The sequence below is a fragment of the Podarcis liolepis genome (genome assembly GCF_965112155.1).
Source record: "Podarcis liolepis genome assembly, chromosome: 7".
In the NCBI taxonomy this organism is placed as follows: domain Eukaryota; kingdom Metazoa; phylum Chordata; class Lepidosauria; order Squamata; family Lacertidae; genus Podarcis; species Podarcis liolepis.
In genome coordinates, this window is record NC_139561.1 from 12665906 (window position 1) to 12681972 (window position 16067).

The following is a 16067-nucleotide window of genomic DNA, read 5'->3' on the forward strand; positions in this document are numbered from 1 at the left end:
AGTGGTTGAGGTTTTTCGATGTCATTTTTATTTTCTTTTGCAGTTCTTCTGCATTTGCCAGCAGGCTGGAGCACTACTGGAACTTCAGCCATATTGCAGATACATGCCTCTGGGAATAAGAGTTGTACCTTTCTCTCCCCACTCACTTATTGGGAAGACCTCATGGCTATAGAGGGAGTATTCTTTCTGAGTCCTGAAATGAGAATTAAATTCTTCAATTTGAGGTGGTTTTTGTATGTTTGGGAGAGCCCGGGTTTTGCATTCCCAAATAAGCAACTGCTCTGTTAGCATGAAGCTTAGGCTCAGACTGCAGCTTTGATAAACTGATCCTGTAAACAGCGGCTGCATTGCTAAATCATTTCCTTCTGGGCATGATCCATTTGAGCTTACATGTTCTTCCCATGGATCTGTATTAATGACTTATTTGAAAAGAAAAGCAGAGTTGGAGAAGGCCTCTTTTGCTGTAGCACTAAATATCTGAGGTGCATTTTGAGCATAATCTTATCGTCTTCTGACATTTCCCCTCATTATTATTACTACTATTGCTATTTAGATTTATAAAAAAAACTTCACAGCCATATGCTACCAAGCAGTGTGCAGTAAGATGAAACAAGAGGAAATACAAAAGAGACCGATGCAAACTAAAACAGTAAAGCTGTTTCTACAGTTGGACAATTACTATTCTATAAAATGGCTGTGCCACACTTCAGGGAAACCCTTCTTAAGCGAAGATGTCTATAGTAGCTCCCTAAATATCAAGGTGCTCAGTGCCTGTTCGGTTTCAGTTGGTACTCAAACATTTGGTTGAATGTACAGTAATTTCCTGGACCAGTGTTAGAAACTCAGATATATAAGCTAATTGGCAAATGGCACCTTAACTCTAGGTTGCGGTTGCCACAACAGAATGTCTAGGTGCTATTTTCCCCCTAGTGGTGCTTATTTTTATATTTGTTGTTATTCATTTCATTTCTATACCGCTTTATATTTTAAAGATAAAACCTCAAAGTAGCTTACAACACATTAAAGCAGCATACAGTATAAACCAATCCGGAATAAAATTCAAGCTTCAAGGAAATTACCGTATTTTTCACTCCATAGGGCGCTCCGGACCATAGGGCGCACCTACTTTTTAGGGGGGGGGAATAAAGAAAAAAAATATATCCCCCCCCCAGCCCCAAAGAGCAAAGAAGCCAAGACAGCTGTCTTGGCTTCCTCTTTAGCCATGCGCAACCTCTCCAGCCGGGAGAAGCTGTGTGTGGCTTTGTTTTTAGCAAAGGCTTGTGGATAGCTGCCTGAAGCCTGGAGAGCGAGAGGGGTCGGTGCGCACCGACCCCTCTCGCTCTCCAGGCTTCAGCGAAAGCCTGCATTTGCTCCATAGGATGCACACACATTTCCCCTTCATTTTTGGAGGGGGGGAAAGTGCGTCCTATAGAATGAAAAATATGGTAGTTCATATCCTTCTCTGAGTGACATTTTGCTTTCCCCATATTTGTTTGCCTACCTGCCCAATAGCAGAAGTACTCTAGGAAGCCGGTGTGGTGTAGCAGTTAGAGTGTCAGACTAGGACCTGGGAGATCAGGGTTCAAATCCCCACTCAGTCATGAAGCTCACTGGATGACCTTGGGCCAGTCACAGTCTCTTAACCTACCTCACAGGGTCATTGTAGGGATTAAGGATGGGGGGAGAGAAGTGAACCATGTGCTTACTGGAGAAAAGGATGGGATATAAATGCAGCGAATAAGCTCTTCTGCTTACCTGCTTAAGAAAGCTGGAGGGGTAAGCCAGATGCAGATGTCAGTCGCCAACCTGGCATCCAGAGATCTCCATGTGGTCGCAATAGGACCCACAACAGTTGCAAAACAGCCTAGTGCCTGGTGAATTTCTAATAAGGTGAGGGCGTAGTGGGATTTAAACTGTAATCTGAATCTTAGGGTCAGGGTAGTATTGGCACTGCGAAGGGTAGGAGACTGGACTTCTATCTAAGAAGAACACCCTTCCCTTGTTCACAGCTTTACTTTTTATTTTTATTTTTTTGGTAGAAAATCCGAGGTTTTTTTGGAATTTCATTTTCTACTCTGAGGAGGAGTACAGAAGCAGCACAATACAGGACTTGAGTACAGTTTGCAAAATTAGAAAATGAGTTATTTGGAAAGCATTGATTGGAAGGCTGTGTTTACCCAAATAACATACAGTCCAGCTTGATGCAAGCCTTTGGTGTGAGGCATTGATCAACCAAGAGCATGTCTTACAAGTGCACATTTACCACTTCATGCCTTAGCTCTGGTGCATTCTCTGCCTTCAGTCTCCCAAGTGTTAAGATCAGCAGAGGGGACTTTCTTTGTAGTTCCTCCATCCACATCCATTTTGGGTTTAGCAACCCAAGAGAACACATTCTCTGTGGCATCCTCTAAGCTATGGAATTCCCTCTCCATCAAGGTGTGCCTGGTTCCTTCATTATGTGGTTTTTGTCATGTGTGAAGATACACCTCTTTATTTGGTCTTTGACACCAGAGAGAGAGATTTTCAAGAACCTATTCCTGTGACTACCGTATTTTTCGCCCCATAAGACACACTTTTTCCCCTCCAAAAATGAAGGGGAAATGTGCCTGCGTCTTATGGGGCGAATGCAGGCTTTCGCTGAAGCCTGGAGAGCGAGGGGGGTCGGTGCGTACCGACCCCTCTCACTCTCCAGGCTTCAGGAAGCTCTGCGCAACCCTCGGGAGACCGGCTCCGAGGGTTGCGCAGAGCTGCCTGCAATCCCGAGACCAGCGCAGCTCTGCGCGGCCACCGGGAGCCGGGGGAGAAGCTCCGCCCCGCTCCCGGTGGCCGTGCAGAGCTGCCTGCGGTCCTCGGACCAGCGCAGCTCTGCCCGGCCACCGGGAGCCGGGGGAGAAGCTCCGCCCCGCTCCCGGTGGCCCTGCAGAGCTGCCTGCGGTCCTGGGACCAGCGCAGCTCTGTGCCGCCATCCCGAGCGGGGCGCTAAGTCCCGCCCCGCTCGGGATGGCGGCACAGAGCTGCCTGCCGTCGCGGGACTGCAGGCAGGTCTACGCCGCCATCCCGAGCGGGGCGCTAAGTCCCGCCCCGCTCGGGATGGCGGCACAGAGCTGCCTGCCGTCGCGGGACTGCAGGCAGGTCTACGCCGCCATCCCGAGCGGGGCGCTAAGTCCCGCCCCGCTCGGGATGGCGGCACAGAGCTGCCTGCCGTCGCGGGACTGCAGGCAGGTCTACGCCGCATTCCCGAGCGGGGCGCTAAGTCCCGCCCCGCTCGGGATGGCGGCACAGAGCTGCCTGCCCTCCCGGGACTGGTGCACTTCTCCCCATCGCCAGCCCCACAAGCTCGGGGGACAGCGGGGAGGCAGAGCGTGCCTTCCAACTGTTCCCCGACCTTGTTCTTCCAGCCCCGCACCTGGGGGGGGAAATAAATTTTTCCCCCCCCAAAAAACTAGGTGCGTCTTATGGGCCGGAGCGTCTTATGGGGCGCAAGATACGGTAATTTGTTCTAAACTTCTTGTAATGCTGTATTTTTAAATAGGCTGGGACTTGCCTTGAAACCTCATTAGGGGGTAACAACTCTAATAAATAATGCTAAAAATACTGGAGTGAAGAACTTCAAAAAGTTGCCTTTAGAACCTGGCACAGTGGTCATGTTTGAGAGTCATACTAAGTCCACCACCCTCCAGTTATTGTACTGGTCAGCATGCCAATAATAAGGGATGATGGAAGCTGAATTTCAAGAACACCTGGACAGCTACAAGTTGGAAGCAGTGTTCGAAACTCACATTGTCCTAGGCGTATTTTGTGACAAGGAATTTCATTAGCATGAGCACTTTCTGACTGCACCTAAGACTGCACCTAAGATTTCAGATTAAAACTGCAGAGTGGAAGGAAGGGAGGGCCTTTTTCTGCTCTCCCCACTTCCAGCTATTCTCTGAAGACTGGAGAAAGACCCTCTTAAGAATATTAGGAGGGTGGGCAGGGGAAGGACTACACCATGTGAAAAATGAACATAATATTTTAGCTTCAGTTCATTCATTTTCAGCTTTGTATTATTATTATTTTTTCTTAAAAAAACATTCCGTCGTTGTACCCATAACCTAGGTTTAAGGTGCCATTTAGCTCCATCTTTCATATCTCAGTTTCTAACACTGGTTGCAAGAGCATGTGAATGAGCCAGAGGCTCACATGCTCCCCTTTCCTCTTCCCACCCCCATGTGGCCAAGAAGAGGCATGCTTGAAACAAACCATAGTTAACATGAAGTCGAGTTTGTTCGTCTGTCAGTTCATAAGCAAAAGTGGAAGGGAAAACCATGTTGGACAAAGAGCAGCAGTGGAGCATGTGAACCTGGAGGTCACTAAACTATAGCTTGGCATGAAGTCCAGATGTGGCCAATAGATGTTTACAACTGCTGCTGAAGCCACAAGTCTGTGCCTTGAAATGAACTGCTGTCACATTCGTAACTGGCTTTGCCTAGCATGCTCCTTTATTTTAAGACCCAGGACAATGGGGAACTTATTATTTTAGGTTTCATTATCGTTCTTAACTGAAGGTGTTAGTGGTGAGGTCATGAAGAGAAATTGTGGGGTGAATTCATAACCTTAAGCTCTTCTTAGGATGGCCTGGGGTTAAGCCTCTCTTGGCTGTGAACAGAGCCTCTGGAATGCAGTCAAATAATTGCAGGGACCTGGTTTTTTAAATGGTACCCTTGGGCGTGAATGCTAATCAGAAGAAACTAGACTTACACGTTGCCTTTTGACATTATTTTGAAGCTATTCCTTTGAGCTAGAAGGACTGGGTTTATGTGGTGACACTCAGCGATCTCAATGTTTTGTTGTTCAGACTCAGTCTCTGTTAACACCACAATTTGCTTCTAAATGGCGCTTAACTCTTGGGGTCTTGCATTATGTATTTTAACAAATCTCTCCAGAAGGCGATGAAGAAAACGTTTCCAGGTTAGGAAGAAAAGTTCAGGATTGTACATTTCCTGTCACTTGCTTTCCTCACTTTTCACTTTGTGGCTTGATGCAGGATAGGGCGTTCTGTTCCTGGAATGTGAGCTCCCTAGCGGAACAAGAGCAAAATGTGTTGGTTCTATCAAGCTGTGCTTGTGAGTGGACAATGCCTGCGTTTCTGGCTGCTTGGGAGGCCGTGTGATGCTCATGCAAGAGTCCTTTTCTGCCTGGCAGCTGAGGAGATGTCCCCTGAAGAGCTGGCCCAGTGGGTCTCCCTCCCTCCCTGCCTCCCCTCCCTTTCTCCCTCATTCTTTTTCTGCTCTGTGCTCTGCCATTCAAAAGACTGGCATTGACCAGGGAGACAAAGAGTTCTTTCAGGCCCTGAGCTTTTGTTAATGCTCCCAAGTTTCCCTTCCCTGCTCCCTCCTCTGATTGTTAATGAATGTTGCACAGTTGTAGCAAGAGTCGGGGGTATATTCCATTCATATTTCTGCATCCTTCTGGAGAGGAAACTGTGCTCTGGAACAGATATTTGGCTGATCTCGCCATAACCAGGTCTATGCCCTGATCAGTAGTAATCCTCTCCATGGAGGCAAGGTGCTTGCTGGTTTAAGTGACTTCCACTGGACAATGTGCTTCTGCCCTTTCACAGTGGATGATGGGCTTGAAAAGCTGTCATTTTAATTTTTGTGGGTATAAAACCCACCCCAACCCAGGGCTTCATGGTAGCTGAGGAGTGACACTCCTTTGAGCCTTTGTATCACAAGCCTCCAGTCTCCCAGACTTGAATGGCAGGTATCTCCACAAGCAGTGCTAGGATCTTCTAAGTCATTCTGATAGGTCTGCTCCTTGTAGGCTTTTGCAGTACTAGGGTGGGGTAGCCAAGGTGGCCCGGCACTCTGATTATATTAGTTTGGATTGCTAAATAGCAAAACAATTTGTGTGTGTGTGTGTGTTGAGTTCCCATGTGTGCATTTTGCCATTTTTTGCTACTGTCCCTCTCCTTTTTGCCCTCAAGTAACAGATTGCTGGTGAGTCAGCAACTAGCCCTAATGGATATACTTTACCGCCACTCTTGCAGGCAGCATGTCTCTGATACCATTTGCTGGGAATCTCAAGTGGGGAGAGTGTTGCTGTTGTATTCAGGTCTTGCTTGCAGGCTTCCCATTGCAGTGTCTGGTAGGGGACAGGATGCTTGATCGTTCGCTGGCCCGATCTACTAGGCTGTTATATTCCTGTGGAAGAATGCAGGGGCATGAATGATGACACCATCCATCAGTTTAATAATTACTTTTCTTTGCATCTAATTAATAAACAGTACTAAAATGTAGTTTAATCTTTTATGGCTGGCAGGTATTTAATGACTAGAAATGATTGCTATGTGAAAAACAGTTCACTTTCTGCAAGGTGCCATCTCTTTTTGAATTCCCTGGTATAGAAATGAAATCTCTTGTGCACAATCCAGGAAGTGAATTTAGCGTGGTATTCCGGGCATGGCAAGCCTTGTTAAGCAGGTGTGTGCCTGTTTTAATCAAGAACTCTCCTATCCTTTGACAAAATATGTTTCTCCCAGGCATCATCTGAAGTAACATAGGATCAGTGCAGGGGAGGTGCTGTTTGAAAGTGTAGCTGGACCAGGTTCGTGGTTCTGGTCCTAGTATATAAAGCCCTGGGCAACTTAGGCCCACAATACCTTAAGATCTGCCTTCCCCTATACACCCCAGGTTGGTCACTGAGATCATCTGGAAGAATGCTGTTAGTGGTCCCCCATGGACCAGAAGCATGACTCACGACAGCAAGAAGCCATCTCTTCAGTATTGTGGGCTGAGCTCGGTGTAACTCCTTCCCAATAGAAGTCAAGGCAGCCACTGTCCCTGCTGAGTTTCTGGTGCCTGGTTAAAACCATTTTAATTTAAGAGGGTTTGCATCATCTGTTCCTTCTCTAGTGTTTACTTGTTTATATTCTTAGGTTTTTAAAATTCTGTTATTTAATGTAGGTAAGCCCCAATATTTTCTAGTGCGAGGTGAACGGTTGCTAGTGGGAAGCAGGAAGTCCTCCTTCCTGCACTGACTCAAGTGTTTACCCACCCCTCTGTCTGGTATGCTCCAGCAATTGCGTTTCTCAGCTTACACCGGGAAGTTACCATGGGCTATGAACCCCCGTTTTAGAAGCTGCTTTTGTGAAAATACATTAAAATCCCTAAAAAAGTATCCTGAGGTGTCCTTCACACATTGTAATAGCTCTTTGAGAGCCACTTTTCTGTGGGTTCATCCTATCATATCTGGCACCAGTGGGGAAGAATATAGGTAGCTTGCCCCCTCCTTGTTGCTAGAAAGACTCTTTCCACATGCTTCCCACACCCCCAGACAGTTCTTTGCCACCCCCTTTTTCTGGTGCCGCTGCTACGTCTCTAGGCACTGCTGAAATGTTTATAAAGACCTGCAGCCAAGTAGGTGATTGTAGCTGCTTGAGTCTGTGCTGCTGGTCAGATCAGGGATGGTCACCTGACAAAGGGTCTGTGTAGCTAGCCTACCGCCTCCCCCCACCTCCCTTTGGTTGTAGGCCTCCTGGGTCCTGAACCTCTGGAAAAACAGTTCCAGCTGCTGCTGCATTGTAACATGTATCTGAGCTCCACTTTCTTTGACCTTTTGCTAAATGTATTCTGAATTTCTCAGTGAAGGCGCTCCCTGCCTTAAAAAAAAAAGGAAAGCTTAACTGTGGGTTATTTGTCTTCATAGTTGGAACGACTTTGATTATTAACCTTGCCAGTGTTTGTAGCTTGGAAATTGCTCCAAGGAGCAGAGAAAGAAGGAAGCTGGTCAGTGCTGAGGCTGCTTTGTATGTGGCTGTAATGCAAGTTCATGCAAGGGGAATACGAAACAGGAGCAGTGCCTGGCCGCAGGGGAAAGAGGCTGTTTTGTTCAGCCCATTTCTTGACTTCCTAATAAATAGTGTACATTAAGCAAGGATCATGTAGCCTGGATTTCAAAATACAGAGGGCACGTGTTCTGCTCTGTCACTGCCCTGCTTTTTGTGATGTGATACGTCACATGGTGGGCTCCTTATTTTTAAGGCATGTGCCTTGTTTGTCGGCTCCAGTTACTGTTTCTTGATGATCAGAAGGCAGCCGGTGAACCGGTCGCTCCGTCAGAAAGGGACTTCCTTACCAGGGACCGGCATGGAACTTTCTAATCCAGCTCACCATTGTGTGGGATTGTATTTGAGAACCTCATGAGATGAGCCTGGGATTCTGTTCTCGGATTTCTTCCAAACTCGCAGCCTGAAGGTCGCCAGTGCAATGTGCATGAGGTGAGTTGGCTTGAATCTTTGCTGTCTGGGGCTGATGGGCACGGTCTTATTAAAACAGCTGAAAGGCGCCTGGTTCAGAAAGGCTGCCGCTCACTCTGCTTCTCTTTGATCATTATATCCTGCTTTGTCTTTAAATTTGGGACTGTGTAGGGTTAAGGCTCCACATTCTTTGGCGACTTCAGGTATTTAAATTGGAGAGACAGAGGGGTGGCCCTGCTGTTGCTATCCCAACAGAGCTGGGAGGTGTTTTGTGCTGAAAAATGGCCACATTGCCCTCCTTCCGTGTGGGTGGCATCTCAGTGCTCCCCCTTGGTAACAGACGTTGCTGCCTAAAGCTTCTTGTGACTCCTGTCCACAAACAGGTAGAGGCCCATGTCCAAGCAGAGTTTGGAAGGGTTCTGTTGGCTGGGCTCCTGCAAAGTAGCCATGGCTAGGTGACGCTTCTGCCTCACTCTTGTCTGTTGCCCTGTGGTGCTGGACGGGGCATGCAGCTGTGTAAACAAGCCAGAGCAGATTTTGGATTGCCGTCAAGATCTCAGGGGTGTATTTTATTAGTCCAAGCCAGCATGCAGGAGGGGCGGGGGCAGAAGGGAAGTTCTGGCCCCTTGCCAGGTGAGGTTCAAATTGCAGTGGAGCTTTTGTGGAAATGTTGCGTGTTCATAGTCCTGGAAAGATGAGGGCCTGACTTTATCTCATGCCAGGAGGTGGGAGAGGAGCCCCACAAGATTTGCAGAGCTCAGTCCATTGCCACATAAGTCAGCAAGTCCTGTGGTATCCCAACATGAAGGTTTTGTTTGCCGTGGCAGGAATGTTCATGGGCAACCAGGGTGAGCAATTGTCTCCCATGCTTTCATCCTTCAGGATGTGTTCTTTACACTCCGGTAAACTTGACTCCTCGCTTGTTAACTATTTCTAGAAGGTTTGTAAGTGTGGTTTCTCTCCACTGTTCGTACAGCTCTAGACTGTTCGTACAGCTACCACCACCTCAGTAAGCTCCAAGCCACAGAGTTCCTCCCTGTCAGGTTCTTTTTCCTGGGGATGGCGTGTAGAAACCAGCATTGTCTCTCAGCTGAGTGCAAAGGTCCCAGTTCCAGTTGTGTGAGGTCAACTGCTGCTGTTGTCAGGGATTTTCAGATGCCTTGGATAGGTTCTGGTTTTGTGGTTTGATAAAATTTAAGGGAGAATAGACACAGAAGCAACAGGACAGGACAGGCACCTTATGGGAGAGTGGTCTAGCTGCTTGCATTTGAGTAGTAATATTATCTTTTGGTGCTTTTCGAAAGAGTGATAGTCTGCAATTTGGTGTTTACTGCCCTGGATCTCCAGCACTTGAACCACACTCTGATGGAAGCATGCTGTTCTAGAGAGAAACGCTGCCTGTTTTTTTGGTTTTTAATTGGAGCTCAGTTTAAGTTGAGGCAATTTTAGGGACAACACGCTTTTTCCTTCCTCTCTTGCCTGACCATTCTTCTCTTCATAATGAGTGTGGGAGCCTCCTTGTGTTGATAGGAAGTTCTTTATAAGCTGGCGGAAATTCATCCTCTGAACCTCTTAGCAAGTGACCACACTGCTTTAAGAAGGAAACTAGTAGTTTATGAGAGAGCTTAATCCTGTTGCAGAGGATTCTAATAGTTGAATCACATATATTTTATTTTACCAAACCTTTTATTGTTATCCTTCTGTGGCATTAGAAAAAAACCCTTTTTTGCTACACCTTTATTTACAGTGTGGATATTCTGGATTATTGCAGCTCTTTTAATTGCAAGTTTAGGGCAGCCAATCAAAGACAGCTTTCCTTTAAGCTACAAAATTGTCAGCCTGTTAAGAAGTGAATTCTAGTTCCCAGAACTGCTTTTAAGTAGGGAAAAGGATTAATCGAGTGAAATGCCAGTGACATAAATGCACTCTCTCTTTCTTCCTGCATTGTTAGAGACTCAGGCCTGGCCTCCGTCAGACGGATCTGCAGCTGATGAGCTGTTTTCCTGGGTGACTGAAAGAGGGTGGCCATTTTATATTGAAAATAAAAATTGGGTCGTCTGTTACAACTCTCAGCTTAGATCTCTCATTTACTCAGGTCTATTGATTTTGTTTTACTGTATCTGGTCACATCTTCTGGGAAGCTAGTTTTTGGCCGTAGAAATTATTCCAGCTACAGTGTTGAATGTGAGCCCCTTTTCATTGTGGTTTCTGGCGTTTGGTAAAAACTTCCGTTTTTATGCTAGTATGGGCAAAGGATTTCACATGTTTCTTTCCTGCCAAACACACTTTCCTCTAGACTTTTGTGTTTTCCTTGATTTGCTGCTTTACAGAATCCCCCGGGGACCTGTGCAGCAGCCCCTGGAGGATCGAATCTTCACTCCAACCGTCTCAGCTGTGTACAGCACTGTAAGTATTCCCCAGCAGTTTTGCCAAGTTCTTCGGTTCCTGTGTGGTTGTGGTTTGCTTAAGTAACACTGCTTTTCCTCCTGCAGCTAATCAACTGGATATGAGCTCTTAGAGTTTTGTGGGGGTGTGTGGAAAGTTTAGCTGCCTCCAGCCACAGAACAATCCTGGGACTCAAGTGTGTAATCTTCATTTAGAAAAGCAGCTCTGTTTTAAAACCACTTGTTTAATTCAAAATAAGCAAATGAATAATTCAGAGTTGAACTTAACAGAAACTGCTGGTTTAGGGAGATGCCCTCATTCAGGCCTCTTCTGCCCAGTATCTTTGGCAGGTGAGACCTGATTCAGATAACATGTTTGCAGTGCAATCACAACTCCTCGATATAAGCTGCAAAAGTTCATACAGTCTTTTGGATGCTCTTTAACACAGTTGCTGGAGTTACACTAAAAAAGGAATGAGGTCTTACGGAAGGCAAGAATGAAGGAGTCTGCCACATATTGACTGTGGTGCTAAATCGTTCTAGTACTGGAGCTCAGTTAAAGGCTGCTCCTCAAATGGTGTCTTGTGGGTTCTGTGTGTGTGTGTTTGCCTTTCTGTGCCCATAATGGGTGGATGCCCAAGAGGTGTCTTCTGTGCCTGGCTTCTGAACAGGTAGCCCACAGTGAAGTGACTCTTCCAGAAAAGAGATTAGGAAGGATTAGCTGATCTAGCCACTCCGGGTTTATGCCAAAGATGTGGGTCAGGAGGCCGGGCTATTTGGCTGTGTGACTGTTGCTGAGCTGTGAGAAAAATGCTGCGTTTTTTAAAGGCACAATATGAGCATTAAGGCAGTGAGACCCACTGCTAATGAGCTGGCCCAGATGGCCACCAACACTCTTTATTTTTTCATTACAGAGGTCACATTCACACCATGCATTTAAAGCACATGGCTTCTCCTAAGGAATCCTGGGAATTATAGTTTAAGGGTGCTGGGAATTGTAGCTCTGTGAGGGGTAAACTACAGTTCCCATGTTTATTGGGGGGCGCATGTGCTTTAAATGGATGGTGTGCATGTGTCCTATGTTGTATCCTTGTGCATTGCCTAAATTGCATTTTAGAAAAAATACAGAAATAACTTAAGTAGATCGTCCAAAGTCTTTGGTAGGCATATTTCTCAAGGACTGCATATTTACAAGGATACTAAGTAAGAGCATTAACTTGAAAGCTAAGAGTTTTATCCAACAGTAGTCCTACCCAGAGGAGACCCTAACTTAGGTTCATTAACTTCAGTGGGTTTACTCAGAGTAGGACTTAGTTTATTACAACTCTTAAGGGGTGCAAACCATTTGTTTTACCTTTTTGGAAGTCCATTGACAAGAGTGGAACTACCGTATTTTTCGCCCCATAGGGCGCACCTAGTTTTTTTGGGGGGGAATAAAGAAAAAAATTGTTATTTTCCCCCCAGGTGCGGGGCTGGGGCGGGGGAAGCCCGAGCTTCCCCGACCCCAGCCCCCAGAACAGGCTGCTATCCGCAAGCCGTGGGAGAGCTGCACGAAGCCGGAAGCCTGGGGCGTGCTGAGCTCAGCCGCCCCAAGCTTCTGGGTGCAGGCAGCTCTCCGCAAGCCGTGGGAGAGCTGTGCAAAGTCGTGCAGCTCTCCCACGGCTTGCGGATAGCTTCCTGAAGCCTGGAGAGCGAGAGGGGTCGGTGCGCACCGGGCCCCCTCGCTCTCCAGGCTTCAGCGAAAACCTGCATTCGCCCCATAGGATGCACACACATTTCCCCTTCATTTTTGGAGGAGAAAAAGTGCGTCCTATAGGGCGAAAAATACGGTAACTTCTGAGAAAACATGCATGTGTTACAAATACACAGAGTGTGGGGTGTTAGTTACTGGGGGGCCATTGTTTTTTCCACTGTTGAGATAGAAAGGAAATTCCCTCCTTTTTGGTTGGTAGAATGATAAATAGTCATAATTTGAGAGCTGAACACATGGCAGAGCTCTGGTAACTGGAGGGTGCAATTTAGGAATACAGTACACAATCACCCATACAGGCACCTTGAACAATCCTGGCAAAATACATCACTTGGCTTCTGGTATCTTTGACAGCTTGTCAGTCTGTGGGTCCCATGACAAGCAAATAGTAGTAGTAATAATTATTAATTGTAATTATTACTGTGTTGTTGTTATTTGTACCCCACCCATGTGACTGGGCTGCCCCACCCACTCTGGGCAGCTTCCATCATATATAAAAACATAATAAAATATTACCGTATTTTTCGCCCTATAGGACGCACTTTTCCCCTCCAAAAATGAAGGGGAAATGTGTGTGCGTCCTATGGGGTGAATACAGGGTTTCGCTGAAGCCTGGAGAGCGAGAGGAGTCGGTGCGCACCGACCCCTCTCGCTATCCTGGCTTCAGGAGAGCACCAGCACCACAAGGTCGGGGGACAGCGGGGAGGCGGAACACTGCCATCCCGCTGTCTCCCGGTGTGGTTTGGAGGCTGACAGCGGGGAGACGCAAGCTCCAGGGGCAGCTGGGAGGCGCATGTCATCTCCTTGACATCTGATGGGAGGGCACCACTGCCAAGAAGGCCCTCTGCCTGCTTCCCTGTAGCTCCACTTCTCTCAGTGAGGGAACTGCCAGAAGGTACTTGGAGCTGGACCTCTGTCTGAGCTGAACAGTGGGGGTGAAGATGCTCCTTCAGGTATACAGGGCTGAGGCCAATGATCAAGGCAACCAATGACTTTGTATCATTTATAATTATTGGCCTGAGAAGTCTAGATAGCTTTTGCAAACCATAAAGACAGATATAGAAAGGTGGGTTCTCCCTCACCAGAATAGATTAGATTTCAGTTTTCCTTCCATATTTTTTTTTTGTCAATAGTTACAACAAAAAAGAAAAAGTAAAGTCAGTTATATAAATAATGTATACAGTAAATAAAAACGTGATGAGAATAGCAACTGTGTTGTAACAATGCTGCTTTAGCCCAGCCCATTTTGAATGTAGGCCCTGCCCATTGCCAGCTCCCAGCCCAGCCTACTTATTCCCTGAGCAGATGCAGAGAATTCCCACACACCTGCTGTAAAAGCCAGCTGACTTGTAGAGCTCTGAAGATCTGAGCCAAAGGATTTCCAGAGATGGGTGTCATTTAAACAAAGGCACAGCAATAATCTCCAGCATCCTCTCGAAAACTTTGGTCTCTTGTGATCTAAGCAGCTCTTGCCACTTCATAAGCAGAACAGAGGAGACCTTTCCTGCTGCTGCTACTGAACTGCAGTGCTGTGCTCTAAAAGCAAGGGCCAGTTTGTATGCTGGCTGGATTCTAGGTTTTTCTTTATGCCTGCAAAATGTGCATAATTTCTGATCAAAGAGGCACATAAGTTAGGTGCTAACATTTAGCGTAGCACCTCTCTTCAAAAGGAATCTGGCAATGCAGCCTCTGAAGCAGATGTGTTAATTGGCATTGTTTGAAGTGTCTCTTGAAGAGTTTCTGCCTCCTGTCTTGGGTCTTCTTGTTTCTGATCAGCCACCTTGACACAACTGAAATAAGCGAAAGGGAGCGAACCTCTCCCCATTATGATTTCTCCCCAAAAAGCACCTTTGCCAGTGCTTCTGCTTGTGGCCAGTGAGCCCCTTAGGTGAGCAGCAGCTTTCCTTTCCCATCAAAAAGCACTTTTGGTTTTTATGAATTGGTAGCCTGTCAGTTCTATGCAGTTCTATGACTCTGAAGGGAACAGCCAGGACTACCTCAGGAGATTGGGCGATGCAGCCCAAAGGCTGGGTATCTTTTTAGTGCCTCCTTTAGCTCCTTAGTTTGAGCTCCATGAGGGTCTTGGGATTTGTGTCCTTTTTCTTGCTCTCCTAGGTATTGTCAGCATAGAAACACACACAGACAGAAGCTCCTGGGACCATTTCCAGCCGTTGCTCCTGTGATGCCTCAGCTTTGGGGAAATAGAACTATTGGTAATTCTTGCTTCCTGCTGGGCTCTTGAGACTGGAGGGCCTCTCTCTTGTGGGGCTTCCTTACTGCCTCCCCCCCTCAGCTGTTGTTTTTCTAATCTTAGGTGGCTTGGGTGTTTAAAGGGCTGTTGAAATAGGTTTTCAGGGTAGAATGCAGAAGCATCCCTAAGGTGAAGAATCTCTCACACTTTGTGATGGAATCAAGAGTGACAGACATGCCGCACTATTCCTCTGGCCCAGTCTGCGTTGACTTCCCACACAGACAGCCATTTTGTCAGATCACAAAGGGCCGGCTGGCAGGAAAGGCAGCCCAGTCTTGCTTTGTCCCTGCAAAGCTGCAAAGTTAAGATCCCATTTACAGATTTGCAGCCTTCCCCCAGTGGAGAAAAGCCTGTTTTTACTGGCAAACGGTGCAGAGTTAACTCATAAAAGTGGCATTTGCAAAACCCTCAGCAGTGTTTTTCTGTCCTTTTTGGATTTGTATCAATTCTGCTTCTCCTTTTGGGTAGAAGCTGGTGTTGGTACAGGTGGGTGGAGTTTTTCCCCAAGAGAAAATGCTGAAAGAGAGAGATCCGTTAAGTAATGAAGGGTGGCATTCCGGATAATGCCTTCTTCCTGGCACTTTAATGTATCCAATCTTGTATTTATTGTGGAATTAGTTTCAAGTACATTTCAGGTGGGGGGCAGGGGGCTCAAGGTAAGGCTCTGTATTACACAAGCACGAGTTTCTTAATTAGCCACTTAATTTAACTGAATAATCTTACAATAAGAGAACAACTTATTTACTAAACTTGCATTCTGCTATGAAAAATATAACATAAATTTACAGCAGTGTTTTGAACAGATTTTCAGTGTTCAAAGCAGCAACTGAATCCAGACAAGATGACACATTGATCTGGATATGGGGAACAGACTTACGTATTCTTGTTTGTGTTGGAGATATTTATTTATTAAGAGAATTTATATACTACCTGATTGTAAGAAAACCTCTGAGCAGTCTACAAACGTATAAAATAAAGCATTATTATTATGTTACACTTCCTCTGACAATAATTTTCATGGGTTAAGGCAGGGGTCAGCAACCTTTTTCAGCTGTGGGCCGGTCCACTGTCCCTCAGACCATGTGGTGGGCCGGACTATATTTTTGGGGGGGGAATGAACAAATTCCTGTGCCCCACAAATAACCGAGATATGCATTTTAAATAAAAGCAAACATTCTACTCATGTAAAAACACGTTGATTCCTGGACTGTCCACTAGCCAGATTGAGAAGGCGATTGGGCCGCATTTGGCCCCCGGGCTTAGGCTGCCTACCCATGGGTTAAGGGCACTCCTGAATCCGATGACATCTATGGCCATGTGCATTTTCTGTCAGCTTCAGCTTTAGGTTAATATTCACAACTGTTTCAAACCGGAAATTTTAGGACTCAGGCATTTGCCTTGTTTTGCATGCTATGGGATTAAATTGTGCCCTACCTTCTTAAA

At 46.4% G+C, this 16067-nt stretch overlaps 1 protein-coding gene across 50 annotated transcripts in view; it reads left to right on the forward strand.

Annotated features, from left to right (window-relative positions):
* Window positions 1–16067, forward strand: part of EIF4G3 (eukaryotic translation initiation factor 4 gamma 3) — an 80272-nt gene that overhangs the window by 6673 nt on the left and 57532 nt on the right. For 27 of the 50 annotated variants that reach the window (XM_083514566.1, XM_083514588.1, XM_083514613.1 and 24 more), the window contains exon 2: window positions 10570–10645. Coding sequence is in view for 23 of the 50 variants with exons in the window: in XM_083514595.1 (XP_083370721.1) it covers window positions 8250–8260; window positions 10570–10645 (87 nt within the window). In the remaining 27 variants the exon portion in view is untranslated. Of the gene's footprint in view, window positions 1–8001; window positions 8261–10569; window positions 10646–16067 lie in introns of those variants that run through there. The other 23 variants (XM_083514583.1, XM_083514590.1, XM_083514601.1 and 20 more) reach the window with 4 other exon arrangements.